Consider the following 24,367-nt stretch of genomic DNA (forward strand, 5'->3'; position numbering starts at 1 on the left):
CCTGTGCCATTATGACCAGTGACGCCTATGTGGCGTCATGACTTTAAAGCCCCCCTGAGGGTCGGGTGACCATTGTCACTGAAAGGTCACCCGACCTGCAGATAAAGGGGGCTTTGAACTTCACCACAGGGGGCGTGGCTTCGCCCCCCACATCGCTACGATCGCTCTGATTGGCTGTTAAAAGTGAAACAGCCAATCAGAGCGATAGTAATATTTCATCAATGAAAATTGATGAAATATTACAATCCAGCCATGGCCAATGCTGCAGTAGCATCGGACATGGCTGGAGAAATTTGCCTGACCCCCCACACACCGGCTGGCGGGGGCGATCGGCCCCCGCCACTGAATGACAGCGGCGATGTGCTGCCGCTGTCATCATCTGCCCCCCCGCCTTCCTTCCGCTCCCCCCGCAGTGTGATGACCCTCTCAACCACCCCCTGGTGCTTACTGAGTGCCGCTGTCGCTCCCGATGTCCCGCTGTCCCAGATCATGGGCGCCGCTATATTGGAAAATGGTGGGCGCATGCGCAGTGCGCCCGCCCGAATCTGCCGGCTGCAGATTCGATTCATTCATTTTGATCACTCTCACAGTGATCAAAATGAAATAAAAAGTAAATAAACCCCCCTCTATCACCCACATAGGTAGGCACATATAATAAAATAAAGAAAATATTTGTATTTTTATTTTTCCATTAATGTTAGGGCTAGGGTTAGGGCTAGGGTTAGGGCAAGGGTTAGGGCTAGAGTTAAGGTTGGAATTAGGGTTAGGGTTGGAATTAGGGTCAGGGTTGGAATAAGGGTTAGGGTTAGGGTGGAATTAGGGTTAGGGTTGGAATTAGGGTTTGGATTGGAGTTAGGGTTAGGGTGGAATTAGGGTTAGGGTTAGAATTTGGGCTAGGGTTGGTATTAGGGTTAAGATTAGGGTTAGGCTTGTGGTTAGGGTTATAGTTGGGGTTGGGATTAGGGTTAGGGGTGTGTTGGAGTTAGGGTTGTGGTTAGGGGTGTGTTGGGGTTAGAATTGAGGGGTTTCCACTGTTTAGGCACATCAGGGGGTCTCCAAACGTGACAAGGTGCCACCATCGATTCCAGCCAATTTTGCGTTCAAAAAGTCAAATGGTGCTCCCTCCCTTCCAAGCCCCGATGTGTGCCCAAACAGTGGTTTACCCCAACATACAGTTGTGGCCAAAAGTATTGACACCCCTACAATTCTGTCAGATAATACTCAGCTTCTTCCTGAAAATGATTGCAAACACAAATTCTTTGGTATTATTATCTTCATTTAATTTGTCTTAAATGAAAAAACACAAAAGAGAATGAATCAAAAAGCAAAACATTAATCATTTCACACAAAACTCCAAAAATGGGCCAGACAAAAGTATTGGCACCTTCAGCTTAATACTTGGTTGCACAACCTTTAGCCAAAATAACTGCAACCAACCACTTCCGGTAACCATCAATGAGTTTCTTACAATGCTCTGCTGGAATTTTAGACCATTCTTCTTTGGCAAACTGCTCCAGGTCCCTGATATTTGAAGGGTGCCTTCTCCAAACTGCCATTTTTAGATCTCTCCACAGGTGTTCTATGGGATTCAGGTCTGGACTCATTGCTGGCCACCTTAGAAGTCTCCAGTGCTTTCTCTCAAACCATTTTCTAGTGCTTTTTGAAGTGTGTTTTGGGTCATTGTCCTGCTGGAAGACCCATGACCTCTGAGGGAGACCCAGCTTTCTCACACTGGGCCCTACATTATGCTACAAAATTTGTTATTAGTCTTCAGACTTCATAATGCCATGCACACAGTCAAGCAGTCCAGTGCCAGAGGCAGCAAAGCAACCCCAAAACATCAGGGAACCTCCGCCATGTTTGACTGTAGGGACTGTGTTCTTTTCTTTGAATGCCTCTTTTTTTCTCCTGTAAACTCTATGTTGATGCCATTACCCAAAAAGCTCTACTTTTGTTTCATCTGACCAGAGAACATTCTTCCAAAACGTTTTAGGCTTTTTCAGGTACGTTTTGGCAAACTCCAGCCTGGCTTTTTTATGTCTCGGGGTAAGAAGTGGGGTCTTCCTGGGTCTCCTACCATACAGTCCTACAGTCCCTTTTCATTCAGACGCCGGCGGATAGTACGGGTTGACACTGTTGTACCCTCGGACTGCAGGGCAGCTTGAACTTGTTTGGATGTTAGTCGAGGTTCTTTATCCAACATCCGCACAATCTTGCGTTGAAATCTCTTGTCAATTTTTCTTTTCCGTCCACATCTAGGGAGGTTAGCCACAGTGCCATGGGCGTTAAAATTCTTGATGACACTGCGCACAGTAGACACAGGAACATTCAGGTCTTTGGAGATGGACTTGTAGCCTTGAGATTGCTCATGCTTCCTCACAATGTGGTTTCTCAAGTCCTCAGACAGTTCTTTGGTCTTCTTTCATTTCTCCATGCTCAGTGTGGTACACACAATGACACAGGACAGAGGTTGAGTCAACTTTAATCCATGTCAACTGGCTGCAAGTGTGATTTAGTTATTGCCAAAACCTGTTAGGTGCCACAGGTAAGTTACAGGTTCTGTTAATTACACAAATTAGAGAAGCATCACATGATTTTTCGAACAGTGCCAATACTTTTGTCCACCCTCTTTTTTATGTTTGGTGTGGAATTATATCCAATTTGGCTTTAGGACAATTCTTTTTGTGTTTTTTCCATTTAAGACAAATTAAATGAAGATAATACCAACGAATTTGTGTTTGCAATCATTTTCAGGAAGAAACTGAGTATTATCTGACAGAATTGCAGGGGTGTCAATACCTTTAGCCACAACTGTACGGGGTATCAGCGTACTCAGGACAAATTGCACAACAACTTTGGGGGTCTAATTTCTCCAGTTACCCATGGGAAAATAAAAAATTGGGGGCTAAAATATTATTTTTGCGACAAAAAAAAGATTTTTATGTTTCACGTCTCTGCGTTATAAACTTCTGTGAAGCACTTGGGGGTTAAAAGTGCTCACCAGACATCTAGATAAGTTCCTTGAAAGGTCTAGTTTCCAAAATGGGGTCACTTGTGGGGGGTTTCTACTGTTTAGGCACATCAGGGGCTCTGCAAACGTAACGACGACCGCAGACCATTCCATCAAAGTCTGCATTTCAAAATGTCACTACTTCCATTCCGAGCCCTGACGTGTGCCCAAACAAGGGTTCACCCCCACATATAGGGTACCAGCGTACTCAGGACAAATTGGACAACAACTTTTGGGGTCCAATTTCTCCTCTTACCCTTGTGAAAATAAAAAATTGCGAGCTAAAAAATCATTTTTCTATTTTTACAGCTTTGCGTTATAAACTTCTGTGAAGCACTTAGGGGTTCAAAGTGCTCACCACACATCTAGATAAGTTCCTTGGGGGGTCTAGTTTCCAAAATGGGGTCACTTGTGGGGGATTTCCACAGTTGAGTCACATCAGGGGCTCTGCAAAGGCAACATAACGCCCGCAGACCATTCCATAAAGTCGACATTTCAAAACCTCACTACTTCCTTTCCCAGCCCCGACGTGTGCCAAACAGTGGTTCCCCCCACATATGGGATACCAGCGTACTCAGGATAAATTGGACCCCAAAAGTTATTGTCAAGTTTGTCCTGTTACCCTTATGGAAAAAAAATTGCGGGCTAAAAATCATTTTTTGGAGGAAAAAAATGATTTTTTATTTTCATGGCTCTGCGTTATAAACTTCTGTGAAGCACTTGGGGGTTCAAGATGCTCATCACACATCTAGATAAGTTCCTTGGGGGGTCTAGTTTCCAAAATGGGGTCACTTTTGGGGTGTTTCCACAGTTTACTCACATCAAGGGCTCTGCAAAGGCAACATGATGCCCGCAGACCATTCCATCAAAGTCAGCATTTCAAAGTGTCACTACTTCCCTTCTGAGTCCCGACGTGTACCCAAACAGTGGTCCCCCCCACATATGGGGTACCAGCGTACTCAGGGCAAACTGGACAACAACTTTTGTGGTCCAATTTCTCATGTTAGCCATGTGAAAATAAAAAATAGCGTGCTAAAAAATCATTTTTGAGGAAAAAAAATGTTTTTTTTATTTTCACTGCTCTGCGTTATAAACTTTTGTGAAGCACTTGGAGGTTCAAAGCGCTCACTACACATCTAGATAAGTTCCTTAAGGGGTCTAGTTTCCAAAATGGTGTCATTTGTGGGGGGTTTTCACTGTTTAGGCACACAGGGGTCTCCAAACGCGACATGGTGTCCGATTGGAGCTAATTTTCCATTCAAAAAGTCAAATGGCGCTCCTTCCCTTCCGGACCCTGCCGTGCGCCAAAACAATGGTTTATGACAACATATGAGGTATCGGTATACTCAGGAGAAATTGCCCCACAAATTTTAGTATCCATTTTATCCTGTTGCCCATGTGAAAATGAAAAAAACTGAGACTAAAAGAAAATTTTTGTGAAAAAAAAGTACTTTTTCCGGATCAATTTGTGAAGCACCTGGGGGTTCAAAGTGATCACTATGCATCTAGATAAGTTCCTTGGGGGGTCTAGTTTCCAAAATGGGGTCACTTGTGGGGGAGATCCAATGTTTAGGCACACAGGGACTCTCCGAATGTGACATGGCAACCGCTAAATATTCCAGCATGTTTTCCATTCAAAAAGTCAAGTGGTGCTCCTTCCCTTCTGAGCACTGCCGTGCGCCCAAACAGTGGTTTATGACCACATATGAGGTATCAGTGTACTCAGGAGAAATTGCTCAACAAATTTTAGGATCTGTTTTATCCTGTTGCCCATGTAAAAATGAAAAAATTGATGATAAATAAAATTTTTGTTTGAAAAATTAAAATGTCCATTTTTTCCTTCCACGTTGCTTTAGTTCCTGTGAAGAACCTGAAGGGTTAATAATCTTCTTGAATGTAGTTATGAGCACCTTGAGGGGTGCAGTTTTAGAATGGTGTCACTTTTGGGTATTTTCTGCCATATAGACCCCTCAAAGTGACTTCAAATGTGATGTGGTCCCTAAAAAAAACTGGTTTTGTAAATTTTGTTGTAAAAATGAGAAATCGCTGGTCAACTTTTAACCCTTATAACTTCCTAAATTGTGCTGATGTAAAGTAGGCATGTGGGAAATGTTATTTAGTTACTATTTTGTGTCACATAATTCTCTGGTTTAACAGAATAAAAAATTCAAAATTTGAAAATTGCGAAATTTTCAAAATTTTTGCCAAATTTCTGATTTTTTCACAAATAAAAGCAAAAATTATCATTCTAAATTTACCACTAACATGAAGCCCAATATGTCACAAAAAAACAGTCTCAGAATTGCTAGGATCCGTTGAAGCGTTCTAGAGTTATTACCTCATAAAGGGACACTGGTCAGAATTGCAAAAAATGGCTTGGTCATTAAGGTCAAAATAGGCTTGGTCATGAAGGGGTTAATGTTGAAATTAAAAGTTGTATTTTAATGTCGGAAATTCTCACACTATTGCTGTAAAGGCGCAATATAAGCATAATAATAATAAATAAGATGACGATATTAACCCTTTCAAGATTGGGTTCACATAGGTGGCATTTACTGTAAATTCAACCAAGAATCCGCTAGCAAGCAATCCACAGTTGCAGCAAATCATGGGGACTTTGATGTGGATTACCATTTGTAGCTTCCTACAGCAGTTTGTTTTAAATAAAGGAATACATTAAAAATAAATCACAACATATTAGGTCCCAAACTTTATTCTTCTGATCCCATGGTATACTTCCTTGGTTCTAAGACCAGACATTATTCTTCCAGCTGTAACAATGACATCAAAACTAATGTGACTGCTGCAGTCAGTTATAGGTGGCAGCGGTCACAGTCATCATATCATTACTGAATCTGGAAGAACAGTGTCTGGTAACTTGTCACCTGGGGAGGTCACCTTCAAATCTACTGCAGTTAAATCCACTAGGTTTTGGTATTTTTTACTTCAACAGTGAAGTCAATGGAGAAAATGAGCTTGTGGATGGGGGGTCAAGATCCTTCTCAGACCTTCTCTGGCTAAACAACAGATTCAGCTCTGCTACATCTGTATTCTGTGTACAGTACAAGATACCCCAGTGTAAAATTCTTCTGCTTCCACATGTGACCACCACTTAAGTGGCATCTCCTACACGATCTTATTACATTTCCATGGCCTTTGATGTAGCTACACACTGTTATTAGGGAACTATTGAAGAAACTCTGCTGCAATTTAATAAAGAATGGAATTCATTATATGAACATTATCAAACTAGCCAGTCAGAAGAACAAATAAACAGAAGATTAATCATTCCTCTGGGAGGGAGAAAACAACTGAACATTTGCTTTATCTGCTGTACTGACAGATAATCACATATAATCCTCTTCAAAAGATATGTCCTTCCATATGGAATCAATGATAGCCATTGGAGGAAACTGCTATGCCAGCGCAGTCTGTTTCTTGGGACTCGAAGACAATAAATAAACTCCTTGTTTATTCGATGGATGGTGCACACTTTCATCATGAATAGGGGTCAGGTCATTTTAATTCTAAAAATATCACATTATGTGGAGGTTAGGAAAAAGTTATAAAACTGGAATATCTTAGCAGTGGTTACCTTACTTCTTGCACAGGTGCAAGCACCATTCTATTTTTTCTAGAACATCTGGTTTCTAAAGAAATGCTTCACTGCATAGAAATGCTACAGTTCTTATTTCCGCCAACTACATTTTCATCAGCCTAATTTAATAGATTATGCTTTAATTTCATATTACATTTCAGGTTTAAATTTAGCTCTGACAAACTAATATTTATTTTAGTAAAACACAATAGCCCAATACTTTACAAAGCACAAATGGCAGTAACCTGAATATATGGTCTGCCATGATAAGTGGTTCCACTCCATGGAACTATGTATACACAAGGAGAAAAGGGAGTGACTGAATCCAACAATTTTAGACTATAAAAATATGAAAATTTTATTATAATCAGTAAGTATACAAGAGCACAATAATCATAATATAGTTACACATAAAATATGACACCATACACCAGAAGAGGAGATACACAACAATGGCAGAAGGCACCAAACCACAAAAAATGCCTAGGATATAGTAGCCCTTATGGGATATAATTAGCACACTACTGCCTATGTAAAAATCCTATCGTGACCATAATATATCTAGGATGGCAGAGAGCTCCCAAAACGGGCTGACAATATAAAAATGAAAACAATGGTAAGAGTTCAGTCTTACATAATTGTAACAAAAAAGGTAAAGAGATTATAGTGCGAACGCTTACCGGATGGTGCCCACTGACCCCCGGTTGTAAAAAGAATCTCCAACGCGCGTTTCGTGCTTGCCACTAGCGCTTTCTCAAGGAGATGCCGCTAGTACTGGCGCAGGACCTTTTGTAGCCATAACAACCGTCACATGTCTGACCACGTGATGTGAATGAGCCAATCAAAAGCGGTTATAGTGGCGCATGCGCCGCGGCACCAGCCAGTCCTCTCACATAAAGACAGACGCCCATCGTTGGACGCGCGCTCAAGATCAGCGCTCACGTCACAAGTATAAAGGGCACCGCCCCCATGGGGAGGAACACGGGAGGGCACACAACGCATGCGCACAACCGCAAAGTCACAAAACAGACGTGACAGCTAATAATAAAAATACATACAAACATAAAAACATCAAAGGAAGGGCACACAAATCAAGTAGCAGTTATACAACACAGTCCCACCCCACACAGGCTTACACCACCACAGTTAGAGGTTTTGAGCAAAGGTCTGACCTTCTCTCCGACTAACTCTTTTAATTTCTTTCTAGCGTTAAAAGACTTGCATCTCTTCTCGCGAAAGTTATTGTTGCAAAAATTACACTATAAAGATGAAAGTAGAGAGATGATGAGTGAGAGCGAGAAAGAGGCACTCCGCGCCCTTGAGGATCTCCTCGGTGAACAAGAATCTCCTATCCAGGGTAAGTTTCCTCCGAATATCTTGCCTAGATCCACAAGATTCCCGCCCCTATCACTTTGTCCCGCCATTGACATCTTTACTAAGCTAGTAATTGAGGACTTTAAGAAACTTTCCTCCGGGCGGAAATTTGACAACTTGACGTATAAGCAACGGCAGGCTATTAAGGAATTACAGTCGATTCCAGGGATACTGTTCAAGCCTGCTGATAAGGGCGGGAATATTGTGGTGTGGCCTATGGACCTTTATGAGCGCGAGGCGTATAGACAATTAAAAAATCCTCATACATATGAGAAGTTGTCATATAACCCCACTACCTCCTTCTCGCTCTCACTCCAGCGTATCCTGGTCCGTGCCCTGGATGAAAATATCATTTCTAAGACAGTTTTTGAGGGACTAATGGTCAAATACCCGAAGACACCAACTTTCTATCTTCTGCCCAAAATCCACAAGAACGCCCTCGACCCTCCGGGCCGTCCGATCGTGTCTGGTATGGAAAGTTTGTGTGATCCAGTATGTAAATTTCTTGACTACTATTTGAAACCGTTGGTGGAATTACTACCATCCCATATCAAAGACACGACGGATGTCCTGACTCGGGTCGATGGCGTTCTTGTGGATTCCGGTACTCTCCTTGTCACGGCTGACGTCGAATCCCTGTATACCTGTATTGACCATAGTTTGGGGGTGGATGCAGTCCGCCTGTTCCTGAGGATGTCCGACCTGGACGGCTCCTTGTGCGAGCTGATCCTAGAGCTGTTGCGTTTTGTCCTTACCCATAATTTTTTTGTGTTCAAAGATCAATTTTATCTTCAGCGGTGCGGCACGGCCATGGGCGCGGCCTGTGCGCCTTCGTATGCTAACGTTTTCCTCGGTTCGTGGGAAAGATTCATTTTTGGCGACGAAGGCGCAACGGCCGCCTCCCATGTGCTGTGCTGGCACCGCTATATTGATGATATATTATTTTTTTGGGATGGGACGGCGCAACAGCTCGGGGACTTTATGGCGTGCCTTAATGTGAATAATTTTAACATTAAGCTTACTTATAAATATGATTCAAGGTCCATTGATTTCTTGGACGTTATCTTGGAGGTGGATCATAGACGTCGTATTCAGACTGACGTATTTAGAAAACCTACCTGAGTGAATGCTTTGTTACACGCCACATCCGCACACAATCAGTCCACCATCAGGGCCGTTCCTGTCGGGCAGTTTCTACGAATGAGGCGGATCTGCTCCACAGAAGTTAAATTTGAGGAACAAGCCCGCGACCTGAGAACACGTTTTCAGGATCGCGGGTATAGTAACAGATGCATAGGGAGGGGTTACGACCGGGCGAGGAGAACTGCACGTAGGGACTTGTTATACCCTCATGCACAAACTGGTGGGGATAGTACCGGGAGAAATGGTATTTTCCGATCACACGGCCCTTCTCGTTTTGTTTCTACTCATAATCATGAGTGGGGACATATGCGAGATATTCTTACGAAGCATTGGGTCATTTTGAAATCTGAACCGGCATTAAATCAGGCTGTTGGTGATCATCCCTTGGTGACTGCAAGAAGATCTAAGAACTTAAGGGATCTTTTGGTTAAGAGCCATTATGTCCCTGATATAATCAATCCGTTTGGCACTAGAGGCCCTGTGGCTGGTTCGGTCCCGTGCGGTCACTGCCTTGCCTGCCACAATGTCTCACGGTGCTCGACATTCTGTAATTCGAACAGGTCGAAAGAATTTCAAATTACAGAACGGATATCATGCGGCAGTGATAATGTGGTGTATTATGCCGTTTGCGGGTGTTCTCTTATATATGTGGGTTTAACCTCGAGAGAACTCCGGGTGAGGATCCAGGAGCACGTTCGTGACATTTTGGGGGCTAAGACAGTGACCGATCTTTCTGTTTTAAAGACGATCCCTCGTCACTTCAAATTAGTGCACAATTGTGACCCACAGACATTTATGGTGAGGGGGATTGATAGGGTTCATCTAGGGATCAGAGCTGGCAACTATAAGAAAGTTTTGGCTCAAAGAGAATCTAAGTGGATTGTTATGCTGGATACGATTACCCCGAAAGGTCTTAATGAGTCTCTGAGCTTTGCCTCTTTCCTGTAAAATAAGTTACCCCTTTGGGTTGTCCATGTCCACCACTGCCCATTATCTTCCCCGTTTGTATTCTTATTGTTCTTAATTTTTAATTGTTTCTTATCTTTTATCTCTTAGTTTTATTGTTCCTGTCGTTGTTCTGGTATACATGGACCCACCGTTTTCTTCTTCACCGGCTCCAGCCATTCAGTTGCCATCGATTGGATACTGTTTTTGAATCTCCCCCTGCCCTATGTATTGAATACTTTTCTACCTTTGGTTATATCTGTTAATGGAGCGGGGGTTGTAAAGATTTATCCTATAAATATTTTTGATCTTTATGGCATTCTGTGTGGGGTGGGACTGTGTTGTATAACTGCTACTTGATTTGTGTGCCCTTCCTTTGATGTTTTTATGTTTGTATGTATTTTTATTATTAGCTGTCACGTCTGTTTTGTGACTTTGCGGTTGTGCGCATGCGTTGTGTGCCCTCCCGTGTTCCTCCCCATGGGGGCGGTGCCCTTTATACTTGTGACGTGAGCGCTGATCTTGAGCGCGCGTCCAACGATGGGCGTCTGTCTTTATGTGAGAGGACTGGCTGGTGCCGCGGCGCATGCGCCACTATAACCGCTTTTGATTGGCTCATTCACATCACGTGGTCAGACATGTGACGGTTGTTATGGCTACAAAAGGTCCTGCGCCAGTACTAGCGGCATCTCCTTGAGAAAGCGCTAGTGGCAAGCACGAAACGCGCGTTGGAGATTCTTTTTACAACCGGGGGTCAGTGGGCACCATCCGGTAAGCTTTCGCACTATAATCTCTTTACCTTTTTGTTACAATTATGTAAGACTGAACTCTTACCATTGTTTTCATTTTTATATTGTCAGCCCGTTTTGGGAGCTCTCTGCCATCCTAGATAAATTATGGTCACGATAGGATTTTTACATAGGCAGTAGTGTGCTAATTATATCCCATAAGGGCTACTATATCCTAGGCATTTTTTGTGGTTTGGTGCCTTCTGCCATTGTTGTGTATCTCCTCTTCTGGTGTATGGTGTCATATTTTATGTGTAACTATATTATGATTATTGTGCTCTTGTATACTTACTGATTATAATAAAATTTTCATATTTTTATAGTCTAAAATTGTTGGATTCAGTCACTCCCTTTTCTCCTTGTGTATACATAATATTTATTTTAGTCAACTACATCACGTGGCCATTTCTCCAAAGTGTCCCAGGAGCCATTTTTCAACTTGAAATAGCCAAACCGCATATTGCTTGTCCTCCTGTGAGCAGCATGCATGGCTTCAACATGCTGCCGTGACTAGAACCATCTCCAAAATTGTCTCCATCAAGCACATCTGGGACATCATTGATCAGCAATTGCAATGGGAGCTGCCAGCAGTGGATCTTGAAGATTTATGTGCCCAAGTGCATTCCACAGAGCATTCCTCTGACAACCACTAGCAGCCTCACTAATACATGCCAAGGTGTGTAATTGCATGTATTTCTTCATGTGGAATTCATTCTGGCTACTGAAAAAATTCTGATGTTTTGAAAATGCTTTCACTTTTCATCATTTGCTTATCGTTAACATGTCTATCGATTTGTTGATTTTCTTAAATCCTCCACTTTTCCTTCATGGTGTTGCAAATTCAATTTTGAGGCATTTACGAAGTACAAAGATGACTGTTCTTCATGCAAAAATGCCAAAACAAAAACTTAAAAAAAAATACCCTAGTTTACATGACTAATTCTCAATAGTGTCTTTTTGCCATTGTTTTTAACTGCTTACTAACTGTCCATAGACTTTAAACATCCAGGTGGTCTCACTCCTACTGTGCAGTGATGTTCTAAAATGTCATTGCATAGGAGCACAGCTGACCGAGACAGCCGGAATCCCCATTGAGAAGGCACAGAAAGTTCATTAACATCTGTGTCTATTTCATAGCTGTATACTGTATATAGCGCCGAAGACGCAGTGTGTCAGCAGTAATAGAAAGCACTGATAGTCATGTAATTGCTGTGTATAGGGAGGGAACAGCAGCTAAGTTGTCATAGGAGACCAATACAGCTTTGCTATGCAGTCAGGAGGTTACATTTCCCCTGTAACTGGAGCTAATATAGCAGCCCCAGTTAAAGGGAAATAAAAATAAATATTAAATATTTAAATACACTCAAAATGTCTTTTATAACTTTACTGAGAGCACAATGTGTAAAATAAATGAAAAATAAATAACCAGCAATAATTAGATATGCCACTGTCAATCCAAATGGCTGTACTAAAAAGAATGTGTCCAATATATAAAAATAGTTGACACAGAATAATACAATACAATGCAACACAATATTTCAGTGGCCCTGTGTAGAGTTGAGTGAAACGGGTCGAAAAAATTCAAAAGTCGCTGACTTTCGCCAAAGTCGGGTTTCATGAAACGAAACCCGACCTTAGCGTGAGGTCGGCCACGAGGTCGGCGACTTTAGCGCCAAAGTCGCGTTTCAAAAGATGCTTTAGCGCCCTTTTTCAGCCAATCAGGAAGAACGGACACTGTGGGCAACGTGATGACATAGGCAGTGGTCACCACCATCTTGGAGAAGGGCATGCAAGTGATTGGCTTGCTTTGTGGGGTGTCACAGGGGGTATAAAAGGGCGTGCACGCCGACCGCCATGTTACTCATGCTGATCTCAGAATAGGGAGAGCTGTTGCTGCTGATTCTGTAGGGAGAGCGTTAGGAAGGCAAAAAGAAAAAAAACCTGCTTCTGCTGATAGCGCTTTTCACTGTAGTTACTGTGCAGTGACAGGTGAAGATTTTTGCTTTTGTGCAGCAGCGCTGGTGGTGATTAGCCTGCCTTTTAAGGCTAGCTGCATTGCTGTGTGCACACTGGTGTTCAAACTGCTTTTTTAAAAGCAATCCAAATTTTATTGTTTTGTCCTGGTGAGGTACTGAGCATTCATTTTTTCACACACCATACAGCGGTGTACGCTCCTCACACAGTACCGTGTAACGGCTGTTATCACGACCAAATTGAAGCTATCTAAGTGTGTGACTCTGTAAGGAAAAGCCGAGGAGTTTGTACGTTCTTACAGACCTACACCTTATAGTTTTGTCCGTTTTTCAAACAGTTTAGTATATTTGCTGTTTGATTACATTCAAAACTAGAGAGAAACAGCGTGTGTCAGTCCGTCTATAAAAACACGGAGCTTGACAATTTTACATACACCGTACAGCGGTGTACATGTACGCTCCTCTCACAGTACCATGTAACGGCTGTTATCATGGCCAAATTGAAGCTATATAAGTGTGTGACTCTGTAAGGAAAAGCCGAGGAGTTTGTCCGTTCTTACAGACCTACATTCTAGGGAGATTCCAATTCTGCCCAATTCTATATACACCTTGTAGTTTGTCATACTCTAGACAATTTCTGCCTGTCACATTGCGGTGTAATATACACAGGGCCTGACAGAATCCAACTGGGTCCTGAAGTCTAGAGAGATTCCAATTCTCCCCAGTCCTCTATACACCTTTCTTACACCATCCATAATCTGCCTGTCACATTGCGGTGTAATATAAACAGGGCCTGACAGAATCCAACTGTGTCCTGATGTCTAGAGAGATTCAAATTCTCCCCACTACTATGTACACCTTTCTTACACCATCCAGAATCTGCCTGTCACATTGCGGTGTAATATAGACTGGGCCTGACAGAATCCAACTGTGTCCTGAAGTCTAGAGAGATTCCAATTTTCCCCAGTCCTCTATACACCTTTCTTACACCATCCAGAATCTGCCTGTCACACTGCGGTGTAATATACACAGGGCCTGACAGAATCCAACTGTGTCCTGAAGTCTAGAGAGATTCAAATTCTCCCTAGTCCTCTATGCACCTTTCTTACACCATGCAGAATCAGCCTGTCACATTGCGGTGTAATATAAACAGGGCCTGACAGAATCCAACTGTGTCCTGAAGTCTAGAGAGATTCAAATTCTCCCCACTACTATATACACCTTGTACCTTGTTTTACAGTACCATATAGTTGGTGGGTTTTTGGGTACATTTTCCCCAAAAATGAGGAAGTGTGGTGGAAGAGTCCGTGGAAGTGGGCGGGGGTTGGCAGCTGGTAATGATGGTGTTGGTGGTGGATCTGCTGGTAGTGGCAAAAGCAAAATAGCACCTAATGCAGGAGGTGTTGAGCCTGCCTCATTGTCTGGCTCCACAAGGCCTCGAAGGCTCCCTTTTCTGGGAGTAGGTAAACCGCTTTTAAAGCCGGAGCTTCAAGAACAAGTTTTGGCTTACATTGCTGTCTCAGCCTCCAGCTCTATCGCCTCTTTTTCTGAAGTTTTAAAAAATAAAAGCACTGAGTCATCATTGGAGGCTCATAGTCATGAACCACACCTTTCCTTGTGTCCTTCACCCCAACCAAAATTGAAGGATGCGGCAGGCCACACTACAGATTACTCCATGGAGCTGTTTTCACATACCTTGCCTGGGTTATCAAGTCAAATCGTGAATTACCCAGGCCAAGATGAATCTGACATGGAGTGCACTGATGCACAGCCACTGATAGATGATTCTGCTGGTATTCACTCAGAGCACGACATTGTCCTTGCAGTGTAATGAGGCAGAATCTGACCCTGATGAAACTCAGGTGCCCCTTCCCGCATACTATACCACCATACACGGTGACACAGAGGAAGGTGCACATCACATTGAAGAGGAGGTGATGGATGACCCAGTTGTTGACCCAGATTGGCATCCATTGGGGGAAGAGGGTGCCGCTGCCAATAGCTCAGAAGAGGAGGAGGAGCATCCGCAGCGGGCATCAACATCACAACAGCTGTTATCTGGCAGGCCCGGAGCAGTCCAAAAACAGGTTGCAAAAACCAAAAGAGTTGCAGGACAGCTTGGCCAGACGGTCAAAATAGCACAGCGTGCAAGGCCTCAAAATGTCTTCCATAGTAGGAAGAGTGCATTGTGGCACTTTTTTGAACAAATCCTAATGATCAGGCAAAGGTTATCTGTAAAAAGTGCGCAAAGACCTTTAGCCGAGGGAAAAATCTGAGAAATTTGAATACCAGTTGCATGGTAAGACATTTAACCACCATGCACTTGCAAGCGTGGACGGACTACCAAACCACACGTATCACATGTGCAACTGCTCCCAAAGAAGGTAGTCAGCAAAACTACATTGTTTCCCCCACTGTAAGCCCACCGGTTAGCACACCACCAGCAGCAAATGTTGAATTGTCGTCGCAAGGGCAAATCAGTCATGGAATCACACTGTTATTGCAACGAAAGACTGAATCTAGGCCATCAGAAAGAACACCAACTCCATCACCATCATCAACCCTCTCTCAGTCCGCCATGTCCACCGCTAGTTCGACCATATGCAGCTCTCAAGTCCAGCTCACCCTACCAGAGACTATGAGTAGGACAAGAAAGTACTCATCCTCTCATCCGCGTACACTGGGTTTGAACGCCCACATTGCCAAACTAATCTCGTTAGAGATGATGCCCTATCGGTTGGTTGAAAGCGCAGCTTTCTGCGAACTCATGGCCTAGGCAGTACCACGCTATGACCTACCCAGTCGCCACTTCATTTCTCGCAAAGCCATCCCAGCCCTCCACCTTCATGTGAAAGACCGCATTGTCCATGCACTCAAGCAATCAGTGAGTGGAAAGGTGCACCTCACAACTGATGAATGGTCCACTAGGCATGGCCAGAGCCGTTACGTGTCCATCACTGTGCACTGGGTTAATGTGGTGGATGCAGGGTCCACAGGGGACAGCGGTGGTGGGACAGTGCTGCCTAGCCCACGGTATAGGAAACAGTTGGCTGTAGGCGTTCGACCCTCCTCATCCTCCTCCTCCAGAAGCGAAAGCTCGTCCACAGAATGCAGTCGCACGAGCACTCCATCCGCAGCTGCCAGTGTTGCACACGAGGTGTCCCCCTATCGATCAGCTAGTGGAAAGCGTTAGCAGGCTGTGTTGAAGATGATGTGTTTGGGCGACAGACACACCGCGGAGGTACTGGCCGACTACTTTCAGCGACAAACTGAGTCATGGCTGGGCAGTCTACATCTTGAGACAGGCAAGGTAGTTAGTGATAACGGCCGGAATTTTGAGGCAGCCATAGCCCTTTCAAAACTCAGACACATACCTTGCTTGGCTCACACCTTGAACCTGGTGGTGCAGTGCTTCCTCAAAAATTATCCGGAGTTAACAGGCCTGCTCAAGAAGGTCTGAAGACTGTGCTCACACATCCGCCGGTTGCCGGTACACTCCAGTCGTATGCAGAAGCTGCAGCGATTGATCCACTTTCCCAAGCACCGCCTAATTATCGACGTTGCAACAAGCTGGAACTCCACCCTGCACATGGTTGAGCGGCTGTGCGAACAGAGGCAGGCCATAATGCATTTGTGGAAGGATACACGGGCAGGCACTTTGAGGGCAGACATAGAGTTGACAGGTGTGCACTGGTCGAAGCTGAAAGACCTCTGTAAAGTCCTTCAGTGTTTTGAGGAATGTACACGGCTGGTAAGCGCAGACGTCACCATCATAAGCATGAGCATCCCACTTATGTGTCTGCTCTTGCAAACTTTGACGCACATTAAGGAGCAGGCGTCTGCAGCCGAGGATGATGAGGAAGAGGAGGAGGGAAGCCTTGATGACAGTCAGTCATTGTCTGCTTCGGGAACTCTCCTGGACAAGGTGGAGGAAGAAGAGGAAGAGGAGGAGGATGATGATGGGGATGATTATTTAGGGAAGGAGGATGCTTCTCGTGGGGCAAGAGAAAATGTTGGCGTGGCAAGGTCTGGTACAGGGTTTGTGCGTGACTGGAGGGATGTGGATTTGCCAGAAAGTGCTCCTCCACCCAGCACTCGCAGTGCATTATTGATACCGGGAACATTGGCCCACATGTCAGATTATGCCTTGCAGATCCTAAAAAGGGACCCCCGCATTGCCAAAATGATGAACGATGACGACTAATGGTTGGCCAGCATCCTGGATCCACGCTATAAAGGCAAATTCCAAAACATCATGCCACAGGAGAACCTTGACCTAATATTGGCTAACAAACAAGCAACTCTGGTAAACCGGTTGGTTGAGGCATTCCCAGCACACAGCAGCGGTGATGGTTCTCACACAAGCCGTAGGGGCCGGGGGCAACTTGGAAGAGGTGTTGGTGGTGCACACATCAGAAGTGGCGTTGGAGACAGGGGTTTCATGACCATGTTGTGGACTGATTTTTCAAGTCCCGCTTACACGACTGGTAATACTGCATCGATTGAAAATGACAGGAGACAGCAGTTGTCAACAATGGTTACAAACTACTTCTCATCCCATATCGATGTTCTCCCTCACAGGTCATTCCCATTTGACTATTAGGCCGCTAAACTGGACACCTGGCCTGAATTGGCCTTACAGGAGCTCGCTTTTCCAGCTGCAAGTGTGCTATCGGAAAGAGTCTTCAGTGCTGCTGGATCAATCTTGACAGAAAAAAGGACCCGTCTCTCGACCCAAAATGTGGATGATCTAACCTTCATTAAAATGAACCATGCATGGGTTTCCAAGGATTTTGTCACACCTTCCCCTGATGACACATAGGGTGACAGAAAAATGGCTTTCTTTGGTCCTCCTCTTCCTGGGACTTGACCAATTTCGCCTTTAGCAGCAGGTGAATGTCCCACATCAACATATGCCATTTTTTAAACCTCCCTAACTGGGCTGCCTCCTTCCCTCATGGCCGGGGTCACCACCTAGCGCACGTAACCGTGCGAGTGCCGTTGCCCTGGACAGGTGGGTGGGCCGACTCTTGGGCGTGGGCACTGGCACAGGGTCCCTCATAGTGCAATCAAGTGTCTCTGAGGGTGGGAGTGCACACCCGCTGTCAGACACACCGCCGTACTATGAGGGGCCCAGTGCCAGTACCGACGCCCACGAGTGGGCCCCCCTTGCTTGGGCAGGGCCCCAGCATTTGCAATGTTTACCTCTCCCTGCTCCTCCGCTGCGTAGTCGGGGCTGTCAAATCCTTCATTGGGACTGCCACTACAAATTTGGTGAACTGATAGAAGATGATGGTTAAGATGTAGCTATGCCCTGTCCCGCTGGCCGGGCTCTAGCTTCAGATGATCAATGGCTTCCATTTCTTATGGACGTTGACTCACAATGAGATGCAGTGGTGGTTTCTCATCAGCTTTCTCAGTTTTCCTACCCACAGACGTGTGACATTCCAGCGCACATTTTTAAATGTGCCCTCTCATGCCAATCCAATTGAATCGCCTACGGCCTGTGGCTTCTGTGTTTTGCACTCCAAAGTTATGTGACAGATCATGATAGACAGTAAGCACCATGTTTACATCTCTCCCTGTGATCAAAATTTGGATGGATATGAGTATCGGCGATGGGATCAATGGTACTGCGATACAGCATCATTTTCTTCACAAAGAAAGGTTTTTGCTGTCTCCACACACTAATTAATTGAGGGTCAGCATCGCCTCTGAGAATTGTGATGGAAGTTTTCCCATGAATAGTAATTCCTAGATTTCTGCAATCACTAGACTTTATGTCAGTAATTGCATGCATCTCATTTCCTATTGCGGAGAGTCTGGACTGTCTTACTGAGACAGAAATATATATGAAGATTAAAAAATACCACCAAAAGTGTATACTGGTGTACGCTTCAAATACATTTCCTTTTTTCGACTTTTTAGATTGTTGTCTAATCCATACTGAGAACATGGAGATTTTAAATGTTTAAACTATGCTATATATACCTGCTATCCAGTGATAATGTACCCTTTCTCAACTTTTTACAATCTGGTCAAATCCATACTGGACCTGAGACCGTCTGAGCCTGCCTCCTGATATATAGACATAGATTTTTAATAGGTAAACTATGCTACATATATACGTGTTATCCGGTGAAACTGTACCCTTTATCAACTTTCTAGAATCTTGTCGAATCCATACTGGGCCTGAGAACGGCTGCCGAGCTGTTAAGCAAGCTACAGCACCTGTGGTTTGGACACATAATTTTTTGAATTTTTTCAGGAATGCTGGTTAGGCCTAATTCAGGAATTGCGGTTGACCTGCACTTACTGGGAAATCATCGTTCGCGGGGAATAATTGGAATCACAGATCCCCATCACTATCGGTGTTCAGCGTGTTATGTGCACCTATAAGCGACAAAAGCTGGTCCTTTCAGTGTAGCACGCATGCAGCCCCGGACATGTAAGGCCATGATAGACCTGTTATTGCTCGATCTCGCATGCCAGAGCCTCGCGTATCCCTCTAGTAAGCTTGACGCGTACCGTGGGGGCATGCCAGAGTCTCGTTCGTTAACGGAATAAAGCCGACAAATCGCTAGCACAACTACAAACGGACATACCACACCACACACAGAATCGACAAAACTTTCAATGCGTGCATCTTTTCTTGAGGTGGCATGGTTTTGGTTTCCCGGGTGGAGTCCAATTAAGCCGCAGGCTCCACTCCTGGTGGTGCCCTTTTGGACATTCCTTTAAGGTTCAGCTTTGCAATCATACTGCCCCCGGAAAGCAAACACTTTGCCTTCATGGACGCTGTTTGGAGGTTTGTGGGAATAATGCCGCCCGATCGCCAGTTGGCATAATTTATTGGTGGGAAGTCCGACGGTATATGATCGTGTTCGATTATTTTTTTTTGGTTTGTATTTTACATTTTTATTCCAGCCTTTCTTGACTTCATAAGGGCATGACAAGCCTATATCTGTGTCTCCTCCACCACCTTCTTTTACTCCTCCACCTCTTTTCTAAATGTAGTTGCCCTTTTCCATATGTTAATTTTTGTCTTCTGAGCGTTTTTTTGGCTTTGGGACACCTTTGAAGGTCTTTTGTAATTGTTTTCTATGTGTTTGTATGTGTTTGTGTTTGCCTGCCATTGTTTTCAATGTGGTTCGACGAACATTCGACTAACTTGCCTCCTGTGCGATGAACCAAAACACTAGCGGGGTGGCTCAACACTGCTCCTGATATATAGATGTACATTGTTAATGTTTAAACTTTGCTATATATACCTGCTATCTGATGATACTGTACACTTTGTCTACTTTTTATATTCTTGTCTAATCCATACTGAGCCTGAGAGCGTCTCTGTGTGACTGATGGAATATATATGGAGATTGACAATTATCCTTTGACTGAATAGAGCTGTATTCTTCTGATACAGTGCCATATATCTGATGTTATTTTGTGTCTATTTTGTGCTAAATTTTGAAGTTTGGTGGAAGAGGCCGTGGACGTGGACGTGGGCGTGGGGGGGCCAGCTGCTGCTGATGGTGGTGGTGCATCTGCTGGTAGTGGCAAAAGCACAATAGCAGCTAAGGCAGGAGGTGTTGAGCCTGCATCATGGCCTGGCTCTGGAATGCCTGGAGGGCTACCTTTTCTGGAAGTACGTTAACCTCTTTTAAAGCCGGAGCATGAGGAACTGGTTTTGGCTTACATTGCCAAAACAGACTCCAGAAAATATGCCCTCCTCTTCTGAAGTTTCAAAAAATGCAAGCACTGAGTCATCAAGTGCTGGCTCCTGGTCAGGAAGAACCCCTTTCCTTGTGTCCTGCACCCCCACCCAAAGTGAATGATGCAGCAGGCCACACTTCTCATTAGTCCATGTAGCTCTTTCTATCATACCATGCCTAGGTTATCAAGTCAAATCGTGAATTCCCCAGTCCAAGATGAATCTGACATGGAGTGTGGGTGGCCAGGCAGGGCAGTGGGGTTAATCGGTACCAGGCCGGTGTCTCACAGGGATGTGTCACGGTGGTGGTGACCCGTTGCGTGGCCCTGGGAGACCATGCAAAGGGGTGAATTACGTTTATAGGTGAATGATACGTGACACCACCTGTGGTTTATGATAAGATTGACCAGCGCTGCAGTGTCGCTTCTCTGGGACAGATGTTGTGGTGCAGCTAAGATGTGGAAGCCCTGCACAGGTAGGGCCGTAGTCGCAGGGCAGATGAAAGAGTTGGTAGATGGTATGCAGTGCAGGATGTAGCAGAGCCATGTGCCAGGTGCAGGAGAAAGATGACAGACACAGTCGTGCAGTTCCTTTACCTGTACTTGGTAAGTGCCGTCCAGGACCCAGAGTACAGATGGAGAAGGAGTTGGTCAGCCTGGAAGCCAATTTGGAATTCTCTCTCTGCAGATAGGTAGTGTGGCCTCCATTCTAGCGCTTATCTGAGGTACTCGCAGTGCTGAGTTCAATGAAGTTCCCCCTGTTGACTCTCTTTTGGAACTTTCTCGTATGGCAGGCAGCCGTAGCCTTTTCCTTCTGGCTCCCATACGTCGCTGCTGGGGCCTCCGAGCCTTAGTTGGGTACAGAGCATTTACAGCTGCTACTTCCTCCGGTTTCGGCTGCAGGAACGTTAGTGTCCCTACAAACTCGGAGACCGGAATCCGGCCCATGCGCTCCAGCTAGGAGTGAGCCTTAACTCTGCTCATCCTCCAGCTCCCCTTCTCACGTCCACACACTTCCCCTTCCCTTCACAGACTGCCCTAACTTACCTCCTCCCGACCACAGAGAGCAGCTCCTCAGCAGTCAGGTTCAGAGGTCTCCCTGCTTGCCTGGAGTGGGAAATGTGTTGTGTGTTGGTTTAACTGCTAGAGAGATCCTTTGTTGCTCCCAAGCATGACATCACACTCCCTAGGAGGAAGGTAATGCCACTGTGGCGACCGTACTCCTGGGGGCGACACAAGTGCACTGATGCCCAGCCACTGCTAGATGATTCTGCTGGTACATTGACCCAGACCACTACATTCCCCTCACACTCTACACAGCCAGAATCTGACCCTGATGAAACTCTACCCTTCCCATATACTGTACCACCTTACACGGTGACAAAGAGGAAGGTGCAGATGAAAGTGCAGGTTCGGCCCACCCGCCATCAGACACACCACTGTACTATGAGGGGCCCTGTGCCAGTGCCATCGCCAATGAGTGGGCCACCTCTGCTTGCTCAGGATTACAGCACTTGCAAAGTTGAAATACTTACCTCTCCCTACTCCACCGCCATGATGTCTTCCGCATTTCCTGACAGTGATATTCTGATCAGAGAGCGCAATGACATCACGTCTGTATGCCCAGACTAGTACAGGGATTCCCTACCGAGAAGACTTATTTGAGGAGACTTATTTAATTGTTTTCAATGTTGGGACAGCAATTTTTGGGGAGCACTATACTCTGGAGAATGATATATGGGGCCCACCATAAACTGGAGTATTCCAAAGGTGGACATCAGACACTGGAGCAGCATTTACAGGGCCCATTATACACTAGAGCATTAGAAATGGGGCCCATTATATATGGAGCATTATTTGGGCCCATAAGACAGTGCAGCTTCATCCATGGGGACCAACATATACTGTAGCATTATGTGGAGCTCATCATATACTGTTTCATACATTATATGGGACCAATGATTCTGTATGGAGAAATATATGGGCCTCATTACTCTGTATAGCGCACTATGCAGTGGCCATAATACTGTATGGAGTAATATACTGTCCGTTTTTGGAGCTATTGGAGAATTTAAAATGGATATCAGTCATGAGATGTAAAAAGTGAAGTATTTTTCATTGTACTATACCGCTATTTCTCTGCCGTATCGGAGCATCATGAGTTGTGCTATGTGTTAAAGGGGCGCTCTTTGGCCCAGGGCACATGAAAACCTGGAGCCAGCCCTACCCCTCCACAAATTTAGCCAAATAACCCCCATTTTTCAGTGCGTAGCTAGTATTATGAAGTAAATTAAGGTTGAAATGCTTCAGTAATAAGAATTGATGTTTTTGGCATTCAAAAGGGCACTGTAGATGTGTTTCCTGTCCTCCACTCCCTGCCGACTTTGCTTCCCCATTGACTTGCATTGGGTTTCGTGTTTCAGTCGGCCTTCGACTTTTCACAAAAATCGGCCGATTTTGTTCGACCCGACTTTTGCGAAAGTCGGGTTTCATGAAACCCGACTCGACCCGAAAAAAGGCAAAGTCGCTCATCTCTAGTCCTGTGTGTTCATTAAAAAAAGGGAAAAACATTCATTTATTTCTTCACCTTTTTTTCCACTGATATACTGTATCCCAATACCAGCAAACAAAGAAGAAAAAATGTGACAGCCACACAAACATGAAGCCCCACGCATCACGACAAAAAAAGATTCCTTGAATGTCCGAAAGATAACATTTTTTATAGCTCTTTATACCGCAAGTATGAAAAAAAAAATCAAAATGATGATTTGTGATCAGGAATGGGAGTAAATCACCCGGTCTGGTTAAAGAACTGTTTAAAGAAACAAAATATCGTGGCTGGAAATAGCTATACCAGCAGTAGAATTTTGTAAAAAATTACCCTCCAACTACAGAGACACTTTATAATACTGACATTAAATGGTTTATTTCACATGAATTGGAAAATGATAATTCAGACAACTGCTATAGTAATATGAGATGAGTTACAAAATGGGAACAAGTCATTGTATACCTGGCAAGATGGGTCACTTAGAAAGTGTATGGAAAAAGTCTGTAGAAAAGTTCTGTCCTGCCTTAGCATACAGTCAGATAGACACATCATTAGGATGGTTTAAAAGAACCGTAGACGTTTTATTTGGGATGACGTGTTCACTGGAAAAGTGGGAGAACGACAGAACCTACATAAAGGACATTTATCACTACAACCACAGTATAGTATTAGTCAGAAAACTCTCCACCTGACTTTTATTTGCTTTTTTAGTGGACTACTTGATACTTATGCACATTTAAAGGTAACACAAAAGGAAAATCCCATGATGGATTCTCCTTAACCAACCTAAAATAACAGCGAATGCATATTTATACGTGTGAAGGAGCCATGAACAATGAGCCTCTGAGCTGTGTAAGACTGTACAGATCCCTCATTTCGAGCAGATCCTTAAATATATAAACACACAAAGGAGTGACAATATTAGTCCTCAAGTTGCTAAGTGATATCACTTGTAAATCCATGAAGCACAGGGAGCAAAAACAGTCCGGAATCCTTAAAACATATGGTAATGTGAGAAGAGAAGTGAAAATTGCCGCTTTGCTTGGAGAAAAATATTTACCTTAGGATCCACGTTTAGTATTTTCCTGTCCCGCTTATTTTTAAACAGTAATCCAGATGAATTTTCTGCAATCACTTGGTAATTTGGACTTGCGTTTGAAGTTGAAACATGGGTTTCCCAGTTATAGAAACTGCAGGAATAGAAAAAAAAAAACAGAAAAGTAAAGTCAGACCTTAAATAAGCAACTAACCTCGTCATAATGATATGATTTATTA

General features: G+C 44.3%; 1 protein-coding gene across 1 annotated transcript in view; it reads right to left on the reverse strand.

Annotated features, from left to right (window-relative positions):
• The window catches only part of CFAP299 (cilia and flagella associated protein 299), an 887,436-nt gene that overhangs the window by 14,706 nt on the left and 848,363 nt on the right, over positions 1-24,367 (reverse strand). The window contains exon 5 of the mRNA XM_073543005.1: positions 24,153-24,282. Coding sequence (XP_073399106.1) covers positions 24,153-24,282 — 130 coding nt within the window. The remainder of the gene's footprint in view (positions 1-24,152; positions 24,283-24,367) is intronic.

Source organism: Dendrobates tinctorius, unplaced genomic scaffold (genome assembly GCF_039654945.1).
Source record: "Dendrobates tinctorius isolate UK_male_01 unplaced genomic scaffold, ASM3965494v1 ptg000011l, whole genome shotgun sequence".
Taxonomy (NCBI): Eukaryota; Metazoa; Chordata; class Amphibia; order Anura; family Dendrobatidae; genus Dendrobates; species Dendrobates tinctorius.